At 47.3% G+C, this 16,141-nt stretch overlaps 1 protein-coding gene across 2 annotated transcripts in view; it reads right to left on the bottom strand.

Annotated features, from left to right (window-relative positions):
• MYBL2 (MYB proto-oncogene like 2) overlaps window positions 1-16,141 on the bottom strand; it is a 36,255-nt gene that overhangs the window by 5,217 nt on the left and 14,897 nt on the right. For both annotated transcript variants that reach the window (XM_060618308.2, XM_060618301.3), the window contains exons 7-10: window positions 11,284-11,571; window positions 7,699-8,118; window positions 5,347-5,486; window positions 462-561 (exon numbers count right to left, since the gene is read on the bottom strand). In XM_060618308.2, the coding sequence (XP_060474291.1) occupies window positions 462-561; window positions 5,347-5,486; window positions 7,699-8,118; window positions 11,284-11,571 (948 nt within the window). The remainder of the gene's footprint in view (window positions 1-461; window positions 562-5,346; window positions 5,487-7,698; window positions 8,119-11,283; window positions 11,572-16,141) is intronic.

Genomic DNA, 16,141 nt, shown 5'->3' with positions numbered 1-16,141 from the left:
GTGCCTGCCCACAAGTGGCTTGCACATGTTTTATAAAGAACCGGCAGTTAGTCAAAGGCTTCAGTGTGAGGGGCAATTAGCCCCAGCACTCAAGCCCGTCCTCCATTCCAGCCCCTGCCCATCTTCTCCCCAGCACCGATAATGCACTGGGAGTACTGAGTTATTCGTCAGTGTGTTTGATGTTGCCCCCACCCCCGATACCGAGATTTACCAGGGTGCGACTGCGTCTCCAGCACCAGCCAGTGCCCACTCAGCACACTGCAGGTGCTTGGATAATATCTGATGAATTGGTAAGTAGCTCAGCCTCAGATCCCCCATTTAATAACATCAGGGTATTTGCAACCTCTGAGAGGTTGGCAGAGTCTAATGAGATCTCAGAGGGGAAGAGCTCTGTGAGCCGTACATGGCTGCATGGACCCAAGCAACCCTACCGTGCATACCCGCCTGGCTGCACCACATACCAGGGGCTTTAGTGGTCCATACTTCTCCAGGGCATTCTTGAATGGGGTCGGCGTGTGAGGAGTGTTGTCCATGGAGTACTTCTGATCTGGGGTTACAAACCTGCCAGGGCCAGAGAAGGAGGCTTAGCGACCGGGTGGGGTACAGACACCAGCCACACCGCCACAGGCTGCCCATGACAACCACCATCCCTCCACCTGACCTTTGGCCTTGGCAGCAGGGAGCAAGCCCCCAGGCACATGGTCTCTTCCCATGGCACCTTTCCACCACCCACCAACTTTCCACCCAAGGGTCTTCATCAGGCGCTTAGAGGAAGCGCCAGCCTCAGAAACAGGAAAGAACAGGACATAGTCTAAGAGGGCCCTGGAGCCCCAGCCAGGCAGAAGAATGGTTGAGACTGTTGCTCCAACATTAGCCGATAAATGAGGACTTTTTTTTTTTTAATTTTTTTAATGTTTGTTTATTTTTGAGACAGAGACAGAGCATGAATGAGGGAGGGTCAGAGAGAGAGGGAGACACACAATCCAAAGCACGCTCCAGGCTCTGAGCTGTCAGCACAGAGCCCGACGCGGGGCTTGAACTCACGGACCGTGAGATCATGACCTGAGCTGAAGTCGGACACTTAACCGACTGAGCCACCCAGGCGCCCCCCCCCCCTTTTTTTTTTTTTTAATTTTTTTAATGTTTGTTTATTTTTGAGAGAGAGAGAGACAGAGCATGAATGAGGGAGGGTCAGAGAGAGAGGGAGTGAGGACCTTTCATAAACAAGGCAAGCCTGTAGCCATACTGCATGCAGGCCCAGTGAGAGAAGGTCAGGGGAGCGAGGCAATAATCCAGGAAGACCAAGTCCCTTCCCCAAGCCCTCTCCAGAGAGTGCGTGCCCCATGGAGAGCATGTGGCAGCAGCATTATTAAAGGAAGACATGTGATGCGAGATGGTGAAGCCAACGCACATGCTTAGCGTACCCTCTTCCCAAGTCCCCTCAAAATGATCACAGTGGGGACACAAATGGGGAGGGAAAGTTTTAGCAGACAGAAACCTGGGAAGGGTCTGGTCCACAAGCAGAGATACTAAAAAACTTCTATCAGCCCTGACCCTGGCAGCATGCAATATCTGCCAATGAAGGAGAAGCCTACTGGGGAGGGCCCAGAAGAGATCCCTCACAGGCCCACACCAAGCTGCAGGCACGGGCCCACCAGCTGGCAAACTTTAGCTCTCCACCTGCATGAGGCTGTGTGACCCCAGTCAGCTAGAGGTACCGCCACAGTGGACTCCCAGGCCTTACTGGGGCCGTCAGAGGATGGGAGAAATATCAAGGTAGTCAGGAACTCAGGAGCAGAGGCCAACATGGACACCATTACTGGGGCTGCTGCTCTGGCCACCTCCCCCAGCCTGCCAGCCATTCCACAGGGAGATAAAAGGCTGGAACAAGAGTAAACCAATCTTTACTTCCTGCCTCAGGGTGGGGGTTAGATAGGGATCCACTCAATCTCTTCCCAAGTCCTTGTTATCTCCCACACAGGACACACAGACACCCTGCCCGCCCCGTAAAGATGAGGAAAGACAGTAAGTGACAGTCAAATGTAAACACCTCACAGTTCAAACTGCAGTTCAAAGGGATGACTCCAAGTCTCTGTGGGACATGGAGCTTTTGCCCATGAGAGGTCAGGGGACCAAGGCAATAATCCAGGAAGACCAAGTCCCTTCCCCAAGCCCTCTCCAGAGAGTGCGTGCTCCATGTTGCATATTTTTGCAACAAATATGAGAAAACTCTAGAACCTCTCCAATTCACAGTATCAGCAAGTAGTAATACATGCATGTTAGAACACCAAGGAAGACTGACTTGAAAAGGAAAGACAGAGGATTACTTGAGATGAAAATAATTCCACTCTGTGAGCCAGAGGCCTCAGCAGGTGGGAGACTGCAGGAGCAAACTGGTGAATCAGAAGACAGTCCCACCATGCTCCCTCGAAATTCTGGATGGCTTAGGACAGTGAACAGGAACGTGAGGGTAGACAGAGACACGGCAAACAACCAAAAAGACTGTGTAGGAAGGAGGCCCTGAAGTGGAAGGAAAGGGGCAGACCACCAGAGAAACAATTAAAAAAGAAAAAAAAAAAAAAAAAAAAGCACATTTTCTTAGCTCAAAGTTTGAGTCCTGAGTTTGAAAATCAGGGTGGGGGGAAGAGGGGGCGATTTATAAAGAGACAGCACACCTACACGCCTGGCACATTTCAGGAATAAACTACACACACACACACACACACACACACACACACACACACACACCCCACACACAAAACTAAAAGCAAACCAAAGCCCTACAAGGATCCAGGGAGAAAGAAAAGATTTGCTACAAAGGAATAACAGCAGGTTGGGTGTCAGATTTCTCCACAACATAAAAACAAAGCAGAGCCTGCGGTTTGGGGTCACAGCTCTTCTCCCTCAAGACTTCTAGATCCAGCTCCTGTGGTGGAAAAACAGTACACAGACAGCCCAGACATCAGATGGCACAGACCTCATACCCTCCCTGCTCACAGCCTCCTCTCTGGGAAGAACTCAAAAAAAGCACTAACCCAGAAAATAACCAAATTTTAAGAGTGGGGAAGGTTTGTGCTTTATGAACCAGTAAGATCTGCTCAACACAGCCCAGCCCCACTAACACACAGACCTGGTGAACCCCGACTTCTCACCTACCATTCTCTACACCAGATTCGCTCCAAACCTACTGGCCTCATTTTTGTTCTTCAAAACACAAAAAGCCTGTTTCTGTCTGGGAGCCTTTGCATTTGCAGTTCAACCTGCCTGGAATTCCTCTCTCAAAATTCTGCATGGCTCCCCCTCCCTACAGGGCCATCCCTGATGTCCTCCTAAGTTAGAAACCCCTCTCCGTTACTCTGTGCTCCCCAGGCCTGTATAACCCCCCTTACGGTTTCTATCACCATTGGAAATACCATATACTGAGCATGTTTTATTTATTTGTTAAAGAGCTGTCCTTTCATAACTTCTATGGGGGGAAAAATGGGAAAGGTGGGATATAAAAATCAGTGGGCAGGGAAACTAGTCAAATTTGGAATGAAGTCCAAACAACCATTGCCTATTATACCACCTTGCAGATGTCAAAAATAACTTCTGAAAGAGACAAGAGGAAAACCAAAACAGTCTTTTCTGATAAGAATCTGGATTTAAAGATGAAGTAGCAGGTCTCCACTTGTGGCCCAAATAGGACATTGGGGCCAGATTTACTCTCCTGCCTGAAACAACAGAGCAACAACACACTGTGGATGACACAATAGGCTTCAAGACCCCAGGCACCAGATGACCGAGGACAGGGACACGAGAGACGGGAGACAGATGAGGACAGCTCCTGGGCAAAGCTCAGGGAGGGGAGCACAGGGGAACCCGGCAGGACCCTGAGTCGAAGAGATGTGCACAACACAGCATCACTGGAGAGGAGAGGGCTGCACGGACATCTGCAGATGGGCCTCCCTGAATATTCCGCAGGGCACTAATTAGTGTATACATCTGAGGAGACCACCTGAGAGCAGGCAGAATGATGCAAAAATATCAGAGGGAGGGGCGCCTGGGTGGTTCAGTTGGTTAAGTGTCCGACTCTTGATTTTGGCTCAAGTCATGTTCCCAGGGTTGTGGGATTGAGCCCCACGTTGGGCTCAGCACTGGGCATGGAGCCTGCTTGTGATTTCTCTCTGCCCTTCTCCAGCTCACACTCTTGCAAGCTCTCTCAAAAACACAAACAAACAAACAAACAAACAAACAAACAAACAAAACAGTACAGGCCAGATGACAGGAGAACATCTTTAAAACTCAAAGGAAACAATAATAAATAAAAATAAAACTCACAAGAAAAACCTGTCAGCCTAGGGTTCTGTACCCAGCAAAACTACCTTTCAAACATTAAGGCAACTTTTCAGACACACGAACTTTGCAGATTCACCAAACCGCAACATTAAGAGATGACTTTCAGAGAGAAGAACATTATTCCCAGATGGAAATACGGATTTATAGAGGAATGAATAGTAGTGGAAATGCTTCTTCATGTGGAGGAAAACAGAAAAGCGAGAGCAGCAGCAGCAGACTAGGAACCAGATGAAAAGAAAAAGGAGAAAGAGAATTATCAGTGCCTTTTGTGGCACCAGCATATCCGCTTAAAGGCTTAGATTTTTAAAATTTTGGCTTGAACAGAGAAGCACTCTGCATCCAACATGTCAGTTAAACTCGGTCAACTGCTAAGACCAATTTCTGACCAGGGGATTCATAAATCTTTCCTGACATTGTGTATCATTACAAGGGCTAAAATTTCTGAGCTGATTCCTGAATTATACAGCTTCCTAAGGAGATAATTAGGCAATGCTTCTCTTGCAGCAAAGGTAATAAGCAGAAGCACATAGCAACTGTCTCTACCTGGAATTCAGAGTCAGGATGACACAGGAAGTACACTTATATGAAAACACTTCCATAAAAGCACACGGTTAAGCAACCTGTATAGGTGAAACACTGAGCTTTCTAGGCTCACAGCCTGACCTCCTCCTGACTGGGCACCATGGAGAGATGGAGAACCAGGCACTTCTGTCCTTCACATAAGGCTACTCAAGCACAGTGGATTTGCACGGAAAAGTCACACTAGATTAGAAGACTTTTTTCATGGCTATCTGGACGCTAGTCTGGAGATTAGAAAACCATCAAATTAAAAAACAAAAATGAGGAAGAACAAAGATGAAGCACCAGGCTATCCTGACAAAAACGAAGAGGCATGGTAGCCAGAAGGAGGCTGCCTTCTTGAAACAGTCTCAGGAGTTTCTCTAAAGGTGGTCCTGATCCTGGCTTGGGAGGGAGGGGCCAGCAGGAGTGGGCAGGTACAGCACTCACGCAGCGTGCTTCTGGTGCAGGGGCGTCTTATCCCGGTGCAGGGGAGTGGTGACCACCACCTTCTGGCTGCACACCGGGGTGGACGTCAGCGAGGGGCTCTCCAGCTCCAGTGTGTCCTGTTTGTTCCAGAAGTTCAGAAACTGCCAGGGAAGAGGATGGAAACAAGACAAAGTGACAACCTGCAGGGAGGGAGTGAGACCCTGACCCCCACCCCCTGTTCTCTGACGGAGTGTTCCTCCTGACCTGGGAGCACTCCCCCATCAGGCAACAGAGAATAAACACCAAGATAGCTCGACAGGACCCACCAGCTAGGATTGCACAGACCCCTGGGATTGTCACTGCCCCCAGCCTTTGCTTTTGTGATGCTAGGGGAGGTCCCTCCCCATGCCTGTGCTCACAGCACTGATGACCGTGCAGTCAGGACCAAGAAAGCTGACAGAGCAGCTCCTTTTCAGAAGTAAGACTAGCTCTTACACGACCTGTGGACAGGGGATGGTGACAATGGTTGTGGTGATGGGAGCACCTCCTCACACCAGGGCTAAGCATTCATACCAAGAATTTCTTATAGTCTTAGCCATCTTCTGTGACATAGGTGATATCATGACACCCCATTTTACAAATAAGAAGGCTGAGCCTTACAGAGATAAAGGTTCTTGCACGGAGTGCTAGAGACAGGACTCAAACCAGATCTGAGCCAAGTCTGCGGCACTACCCTCCCCCCCTCTGCCCTGAAGGTGCCCCTGGAAACCCAAGGCCATGTGCAGGGTCCCCATCACCCTGGGCTGTTTGTTGGGCAGCTCAGGGCTCACCGTCTTCCTTCTCTCATCAGCTGCCCTTACTTGAGGCCTGCTATGGGCTGAACAGTGTATTGTTGCCCCAAATTCCTATGTTGAAGCTCTGACCCACAGGACCTCAGAATGTGACTACATGTGGAGACAGAGCATTCAAAGACATGATTAAGGGAAAACAAGGTCATAGGGAAGGCCCATATGTCATCCAACATAACTGGTGTCCTTGTAAGATTCTATGAGAAGGAGGTAAGAGACTATAAGAGAAAACAGATCAGGACACAGACACAGACACAAAGGGAGACCATGTGAAGACACAGGGAAGAGACAGCCATCTACACCCAGAAAGGCCTCCAAAAAAACTGAAATGGCCCACACTTAATCTCGGCCTCCAGAACTACGAGAAGATGAATTTCTGTTGTTTAAGCCCCCTGATCTGTGGTACTTTGTTAGGAAACCCATAGTGATGAACACAGGGCCTCTTGCAGAAAGATACCACTACTCACCCCCAACACTGGCCTGGCCTCGAGCCTTGAACAAATGATTAAGTAGCCTCCTAAAATGTGCCACATCTAGGCCTAGCTCTCTCCCATGTCCTCAGGGACCAGATACAGTGAGATCCAAAGCCTCCACCCACCCTCTTCCAGTCTAGAGACATGGGACCTCCACAGTCTACCTCTTGCCAGCTCTTCCAGTCCACCCTCCCAGATCCCCACCACCCTCTCAGCCCCCAGGACAGTGCATCCCCCTCATTGACACCTAAGGCTCTCCAAAGCCCCCATCCATCCCCCAGCCTCCCCATCCCTCCTAGCTCTGGACTTCACACCACAGACTCTGCTCCCTCATCTCCATGTCTTTGTTCAAGCTGATAAAACCCTGCCCCAACATCTCTCTCAGAAGCTCTAAATGCCTTCCAGACCTATAGGGGAGACAGGATCCCTCCTCAGCTCTCCCCAACAGTACTTTCATTACTGAGTCCTGGGAAGCAGCACCCAGGACACAATAAGCTCTCAATGACCACAGCACTTCCCACACCCCATTCTATTCAAGTAATTACAAAGCTGCTCTCAATATTCACCATCCTCGTCAAGGGCAGGGCTATGCCACACTCACATTTGCACCCCAGGGCTGGCAAATCTGCTATGAGCAAGTACACAATAAAGAGATTCTTTGAGCAAATACTGAGTCCATTCCCTTCTTTGCTCAGTTACCACCTGCTGGCCAAGCAATCCCTCCTCCTCATAGCAAACCCTCCAGGATGACCCCTTCCCCCCAGACTAAATGCCCTCACAAACCTATAAGCCTTCTCCTTCACACCAAATGTCACATTTATTTGCATCTTTCCTGCTAAATGGTCTTCCCACCAGAGCACAAGCTTCATGAGGGCAGAGCCAGGCCTGTTTTTGCTCACTCTACACCCCCAGCACCTAGCACAGGACCTTGCACACAGCAGGTGCTCAGTGAAGACGTGCTGAATGACGTCTGCCTGCGTGCCAGGCCCTGTACTGGAACCGGGAGTCTGCACACCGAACCCAGTGAGCAGTCAGGGTGGGGGCCCACACACCTGGGAGGGCGAGAAGGGCAGGGTCTTGACGGGTGTGCTCTTGGGGGTGAGGCTGTTACAGGAGTCCATGAAGGACAGGCTGGCGCTGTTCTCCGTGACAGGGGACAGGGCGACGCGCCGCTTCTTCTGCCGCTTGAGCACCGAAGGCGGCGTGCCGATGCCCAAGCCCCCCACTTCAGTGCTGGGGGAAATGGGGATCAGCTCGCCCCGGCTGCTCCGGCTCAGGTCTGAGATGGTGTGGCCGTCCAGACGATATTCGGTCACACTGGGCACCGGGACGGCCGGCTGGCGGGGCGGCAGTGCCTGTTGCTGCTGATGCTGCGTTGGCTGTGGCTGCACTGGACTGTTGCTGATGCTGCCCTCTGCAGACGGCTCCTCGGGCAGGTCAAATTTACTCAGGTCACACCAAGCATCAGGGTCCTGCCCAGAGAGGGGGGTTAGGAATAACTGCAATACTCTGCTTTCCCAATGGATTCCTCTACATCTGTATATCTCTATTTGCAAACATACCTGAAGTCATATTGTGCACATGGCTGCTTGCTGTTATTTTTTTTTTCTTTCTTCTTCTTTTTTTTTTAACGTTATTTATTTTTGAGAGAGAGAGTCAGAGCACAAGCACAGCAAAGAAAGACATAAAGTGAAGACATAAACACATAAAGTGAAGCAGGTTCCAGGCTCTGAGCTGTCAGCAGAGCCTGATGTGGGGTTCAAACCCACGAACCATGAGATCATGACCTGAGCCGAAATCGGATGCTTAACTGACTGAGCCACCCAGGCGCCCCTGTTATTTTTAAAAAGCAATGCACGGGCACCTCGGTTGCTCAGTTGGTTAAGCTCTTGATTTCAGCTCGGGTTATGATCTCACAGTTCATGAGATCAAGCCCCACTCACAGGCTCTGCACTGACAGCGCAGATCCTGCTTGGGATTCTCTCTCTCCCTCTCCCTGCCCTTGCCCTGCTCACACACTCTCTCTCCCTCAAAATAAACATTTAAAAAAAAATGCTTAATAAAATATGCCTAGTAAAAGAACCAAAGTTTAAAAAAAATGAACAATTTAAAAAAATCAATACATAAGGTATACAAAAAGCACAAAAAAAGAAAACTCAGATACCCATCAAGAAGTCTAGGAAATAAAACCAAATCACTGAAGCCCCAGGCCCACCTCCCTTGTTCACATCCTCTGCCTGAACTATTTACCATCCTCACGCATTTCTTTATCATTTCACCACTTACACAGCTCCCTAAATGACAGCTAGGTTTCTGCATATTTTTAGCCTTAGAATAAATCACTTCTATATCCTGCATTTTTTCCATTTAAAATTACAGCAATAATAATACTTAACTCTATTATACGAGTTAGATGTTTACTATTAATAAATATCAGTTATGTAAAATATTTTCAACTTTTACAAGTTTTTATGACTGTAAAATATTCCATCATATGAATATATCAGTTACTTAATTCCCCCCTCTTCTGTTGGACATTTTCCCCCTATTTTTTTTTTTAAATGTCTACTTATTTTGAGAGAAAGAGAGCAAGTGGGGGAGAGGTAGAGAGACAGAGGGAGACAGAGAATCCCAAGCAGGTTCCGCATTGTCAGTCTGGAGCCCGATGCAGGGCTTGAACTCACGAAGTGTGAGATCATGACCTGAGCCAAAACCAAAAGCCAGACGCTTAACTGACCGAGCCACCCAGGTGCCCCAATTTTTTAAAAATTAAAACTAACACCTTCAGGAACATCTTGGATACAGATCTTCTCCTGCATTTTTGGTGACTTCCTTGATAGAGACTCCTACAAGTGAAGTCTTGGTCCCGAGGCTGTGTGACTGGGTTTAAGGGTCTTGACCTGCACAGCTACATTCCTGGAGAATGTGCTCCACTGTGCTCCATGCACCTGTCCATCACAGCTGCCTCCTTGGCCACTTCACCTAAATTGTCTCTAATCCCACAACAATCTTGCCAGGCAAGCATTACCTTCCTCCCTTCCAGGCCAGAGAGTTGTGCAACCTGCTGAAGTCACTAAGTTTCTGGAAGCATTCTAAGAGTCATACCCAGGTCTTTCTTCCTTTGCCCAGTAAAGTACAACCCAGCCACAGGGCTGTTGGGAGACCGAAGCTTCCACTTTGGTCCCTGGAGGTCTGGCCCTGAGTAGACCCAGGCCTCTGTGGTGACTGCTGGTCCTTGGGACTCTCAGGACCCTGGGCAGTTATTCCTAAGGGTGGAAGCCAGCTCAGGGCCAACAGTGACTTCAGGCCCACACTCCCAGCAGCAAACCCCAACCTTGAGAAGGCCCCAGACTGATGGTGTCTAATGGACCAGAAGCATATTCCACAAGGACTGCCTGCAGGAACAGTCAGTAAGCAGTGTTTCCACAAATGCTATAACAGAGCATGTATGTTAGGTAGCAAGTAACGAGCCTGGCACTTAGCGGACACTCAAATGTTAGCTACCAGTTACTAATGAGGCATTTGGCCTGGCATACTGTGGGTGCTCAGTAAAACTGAGCTCCCCTCTCAAGTGGAAGAGGATGCAGAACAGTCTGAGGATGAAGGCAGGTAACACTGTGAAATGCCAACAATGCCAGGCATGGAGTGGGTCCAACTCTCATCTTCTAATTCTCCCCTTAGGGCCTGAATCAGGGACTACATATGGCAGCCTCAGAGCTATTTATTGAACATATTGATGAACACATCAGACCTGCTTCTCATACCACTCTGAAATTTCTTGGAGTAGAGGGGACACCACAGCTGGACCCTGCAGCTAGGTCCAGTCCCAGCCACTGGAGACAAGAGGTGGTCAAGACAGTTAAGACCACCATGCTTACTCGCTGTGTGACTGTACAGATACTACTTGACCTCTCTGTGCCTCAGCCTCATCTACAAAACACAGAGAAAGGACATACCTTACAGGATGCTGTGTGGATTATACATTAAAGTCAGAGCCTGGCATTTAGTACATATTCCATAAAGAGCATCATTATTCTTAGCAAGGATGGGAAAGCCCAAGTGGGAAGCTGAATGTGGGGTGCCTCGCACTGAATGCTGCTCCTGGTTGCCAGGCCTCTCACCCATCACCTCCTGAAACCTGCTCTACACAGCAGGCCTGGCTGACACAGCTAGGAGCTAGGATGTCACATCAAGAGGTTCAACCCCCACCAAGGAACTCCCTCCCAAGAGGTACGATCCAAAGCCAGTGTGGCCTGAGTTACCAGAAACCCCTTGGCACTCCAGCCCCAGCCCCATACATGGTGCCTCAAGCACTGTGCTCTCCTGTGCTGGGTTACGGACCTCAAACGCCCACCCCTTTTCACCCTGGAGGTCTCAGTGCAGTGCCACCTCCACCGGGGAGCCCTCCCACCCCACCTGCACCATATAGCATGAGTCAGGAGCTCCCTGAAGGCAGGGACTGCACAGCAACTATCTGTGTCCCCAAGCTCTGGCTCCTAGCCGGGCACTCAGCATCAACTCAGGAAATGTTGGCAGGACGATGGAGTGAACAGAAAGAAGGATGCCTGCCCACGAGAGAAGCACTCCCAGCTGGCGGGTGCTCTAGGCCCACTGTGAAGTGCTGTGACCAACATTACCGACTCGATCAAGTCCAGGGCTTCCGAGAAGCTGGACCCCACGGCAGGGATGAGGAGGTTTGCAGCCTCCACCACCCACTTGTAGGGCAGGCTGGTTTCTGGCAAGGAGCCCTCCTGGTCTTCACGCTTGGGGAAGTCCTCCAAGGGCTCTGGTGTTCGCACTCCATCCAGGTCCGCAGGCACAGCTCCCTGCTCCTTAGAAGTGGTGGCTGCCGTGGCTTCCTCCTCACTGCTTTCCTCTTCCTTCATGGCAGGAAGCGCTGGGGGCCAGTTGGTCACAAGACTTCCCTGTTGGACACAAGGACACACTGTTCGTGGACTTCTGGTTATAAGATATACACCATGTAGCATTCCACCTAAAATCGCACAACTCGGGGCACCTGGCTGGCTCAGTCGGTAGAGTGTGGGACTCTTGATCTTGGGGTCGAGTTTGAGCCCCTCATTGGGTGTAGAGGTTACTTATGAAAAAAAAGTTTTTAACAACATTTTTAAAAAAACATACAATCTGAATCTAACAAGCAAACTCAGAGGAATCTAAATTGAGACATAGCCTACAAAATTACATCATACACTTCAAAGGTATCAACATCACGAAAGGTTAAGAAAGGCTGATGAACTATTCCAGATAAAAGTAGACAAAACAGGGGCGTCTGGGTGGCTCAGTCGGTTAAGTGTCCGACTTCAGCTCAGGTCACGATCTCGCAGTCCGTGAGTTCGAGCCCCGCATCGGGCTCTGGGCTGATGGCTCAGAGCCTGGAGCCTGCTTCCGATTCTGTGTCTCCCTCTCTCTCTGCCCCTCCCCCGTTCATGCTCTGTCTCTCTCTGTCTCAAAAATAAATAAATGTTAAAAAAAAAAAATTAAAAAAAAAAAAAAAGTAGACAAAACATTTACGACAACTAATTAAAGTCTCATCTTGGACTGGATTATGGACAGGAAAATGGAATATAGACTGTAGATCAGTTAATATCCTGACTCAGTGTTAAAATCCCCCAACTAAATAGAAGCCTACTGTGAGTATGTAAGCAAATGCCCTTATTCTAAGATTCAGTATATTAAGGGATAAAGGGGCAAATGCATGTAAGATTCAGTATATTAGGGGATAGAGAGGCAAATGCATGTAATGGATTCTCAAATGGCTCAGATAACAAAGCAGTATGTGTATACAGAAAGATAAAGCAAATCTGGCAAATGCTAAAAACTAACTGAATCTAGGGGCGCCTGGCTGGATCAATCAGTGGAGCATGTGACTCTTGACCTCGCAGTTGTTAAGTTTGAGCCCCACGTTGGGTCTAGAGATTACTTTAAAAAAAAAAATTCTTAAAAAAATAAAACTACAACTAATGAATCTAGTAAAGAGTATTATGGGAGTTCTTTGTACTATTCTTGTAACTTTTCTGTATGCTTAATATTACTTTGAAATAAATGTTTGGAAAATGGGTGTATACTAATTCTGTGACCAAAAAAAGAAAAGAAATAGAGGAAAATCATTTGTGGCAATAGCTTTCCTGGAAGAACCTTGGAACTAAAGCTGACACGTTAACCTAACAGATCACAGTGTAGCCTTGAAAACAGCACATGTGATTAACAAGGCCGCCTAGAGGGCAAGGAGTGGGATCCTGTGTCAATGGGAGGGGCACAATGGCATCAGGGAGAGGACATGGGCTCTGGATTCAACCAGAGCTTGGACATTTTTGCTAGCTGACCGTGGGCAAGCTGTGTGACCTGTCTGCGATTCAGTTTTCTTGCCTGTAAAATGAAGACACTGAGGTTTACCATGCAGGGATATTACAAAGATCGGCAATGATGTGAAAAGCACCCAACCTAAACAGTGGCTATTATCACTATTGGTGTCAAGTGAACAGGATGGAAATGGTTTGGGATACAAGCAAAGGAAGAAAAGGAGATAATTTGATTGGGGCGCCTGGGTGGCTCAGTTGGTTAAGCATCTGACTCTTGATTCTGCTCAGGTCATGATCTCACATTTTGGAACATTGAGCCCCACGTTGGGCTCCACGCTGACAGCACAGAACCTGCTTGAAATTCTCTCCCCCTCCTTCTCTGCCCCTCCGCACTCACAAGCGCGGTGTGCTCTTTCTCAAAATAAACAACAACAAAAAAAAGCAGATTTGATTAAAAACTTATACCTGCTACAATTGGAGAAAGAGGAGGAAGGCCATAAACACCATTTAAAGGTTCGAATGTGGGCATCCCACTTCAGAAAATAGCCACATTGAAAATGGCTTGGCAATTACACATAGAATTCAGAAAACACTTAACATATGACCCAGCAATCCCAATCCTAGATATTTACCCAAGAGAAATAAAAATTTATGTTCACACAAAATCCTGTATACAGATGTTTATAACAGCTTTATTTATAAACACTAGCCAGAAACAATGTCCCTCAGCTGGTAAATAAAGAGTAGATGGTACCTGCATATAACAGATTATCACTCAGCAATAAAAAGGAACAAATCACTGACAAATGCAGTCACAGAAGAGCACAGACCGTACGATTCTATTTATATGACATCCTTACTAAGATAAAACTACATCGAGACAGAAAACAGGTAAGTAGTTGCCAAGGGCTGGGGACTTGGGAATTTTAGGGGGTGATGAAATGCCCTCCACCTTCACTGTAGTGTTGGTTACATTTGTCAAAACTCACAGAACTGTCACTAAAAGGGTGAATTTTACTGTCTATAAACTACCCTTTTATAAAGTGAAGGGATGAGGAAGCTCCAAGTTTCCCAAACCGGAACAACGGAGCTACTACATGATGAAAGGGTAATATTCTTTTTTTTTTTTTTTTAACGTTTATTTATTATTGAGAGACAGAGAAAGACAGAGCATGAGCATGAGAGGGGCAGAGAGAGGGGGAGACACAGAACCCGAAGCAGGCTCCAGGCTCTGAGCTGTAAGCCCCCCCGATGCGGGGCTCGAACACACAAACTATGAGATTATGACCTGAGCCGAAGTCGGGATGCTTAACCGACTGAGCCACCCATGTGCCCCGTAATATTCTTGATATAGAAATAAAAGTTTGTGAATGATTAAAAAGACAAAAAAAGAAGGGAAAAGCAAATCATTAAAGAAAAACGGTCAACTTCACCAGTAGTAAAATCAAAACCAAATACTCCACTGTTGCTCACAAAACTGGCAAAGATAGTCTTATAGAATCACAGCCAGTGGTGACACAGTGTGGGAAAACAGGCAATGCCATGTGCTGCCGACAGGAAAAATGGTGCCGCCACTTGAATGGCAATTTGGTGATGCCTATGAAAATCTCAAATGTCCGTACCACTTGACCCAGTCATGCCACATCTGTAAAATTAACCCATATAAATAGGTAAATGTACAAAGAACTTGAACAGTGATGTTCGTTGCAGCATATTAACAAATGGTGACACATGTTCATCAATAGGTTATAAGAGGTGACAGAGTCAAGAATGGTATAGAGACCTGTATATACACAATGATGTGGAAAGATTGAAGAAGAAACCTGTAAGGCAGTAAGATAGAACATAATCTCATTGTAACCTTATTGCCCTTAGTAAAAAATGTTGGCAAACACATTAAACAATATATTGGTTCCTTGTGGCAGCTGAGATTAGCAGGCTCACCTTCCATAATACTGAATTCTATAAAGTTTGTAACTCTTTACAATGATCATGCATTGCTTTCAAAGGACAAGAACGAGAATTGTAACTGCAAGCACTGACTAGTGAGTGGGGAGAACAGGACATAGTCCCATACACACATTAATAGGCAAACCTTTTCTGGCAGATAATCTAGCAAAATATATTAGAAGTTTTTCAAGAATGTGTCTCAACCCATCTCTAGGAATTTCTAAAATAATTGAGCACATGAGCAGTAACTTTAGCTACAAGGATGGTCATTAAAGTTTTGTTTCTAATTTTAAAAATTAGATATAACCATAATTAAATAAATAGCACAACCGAACCATGAAAATGATGGAGATGACCTCCGGTACTCAGGGTCATGATCTGGGCTCATTCTGGCCCAGCATGACCAGTGCTCCAGACACAAGACACAAAGTGCCAGGAGCAAAAACCTAGCCAATAATCAGACTTTCAACCAAGTAGGATTTTCAGAGACTGAGGAAGGTCTGTCCACTTCCCCTACCCTGAAAAGTGGCCAGTGTGTGCTGAGGCCTGTCTTCTCTTTGTGGGAACATATGCCTCTCCAATAAGAAGTAAAAGGCTTGAAAACATATTACTTAGTTTGTGAATATTACTTAGATACACCAGAAAGTGTGAGTAACCTCCTCCGGTTAGGGGTGTGTGAGGAGTCGAGACTGGAAGAAGTTGATTTACTTTTCATTCTGTATCTTTCCCTACTGTTACTCCATATGAGCATTTGTACCAGGAAATTAAGCGATATTCTCTCTCTCAAGTTGAAAAATCAAGAGACAGAAGCAAAAACATTATGTAATGCTCCAGTAGGGCATTGTAGAACTGGAGCGGTACACAGTTCTACCTAACGGGAAGGAAAAGGGAAGGGGGAGAGGTTAAAACAAAAAAAAAGAAAGAAAGAAAGAAAGATTATTCACGGGGCACCTGGGTGGCTCAGTGGGTTAAGTGTACGACTCTTGATTTTGATTCAGGTCACGATCTCACAGTTGTGAGATCAAGCCCACGTTAGGACCTGAGTCAGGCCTTACACTGAGCATGGCACCTGCTTAAAATTCTCTCTCCCTCTCCCTCTGGCCCTCCACCACTCATGCTCTCCTCGCTAAAAAAAAGGATTATTCACTCGTTCACCATCACAGAAGAAACTAGAACAGAGTACAGAGCGTTACCTACCACATACTCAGCATTGTCGAATCTCCATTCT

The sequence above is a fragment of the Panthera onca genome, chromosome A3 (genome assembly GCF_046562875.1).
Source record: "Panthera onca isolate mPanOnc1 chromosome A3, mPanOnc1 haplotype 2, whole genome shotgun sequence".
NCBI lineage: Eukaryota > Metazoa > Chordata > Mammalia > Carnivora > Felidae > Panthera > Panthera onca.
The sequence above is the reverse complement of the archived record's forward strand: the minus strand, read 5'-3'. Positions and strand labels throughout refer to the sequence as shown.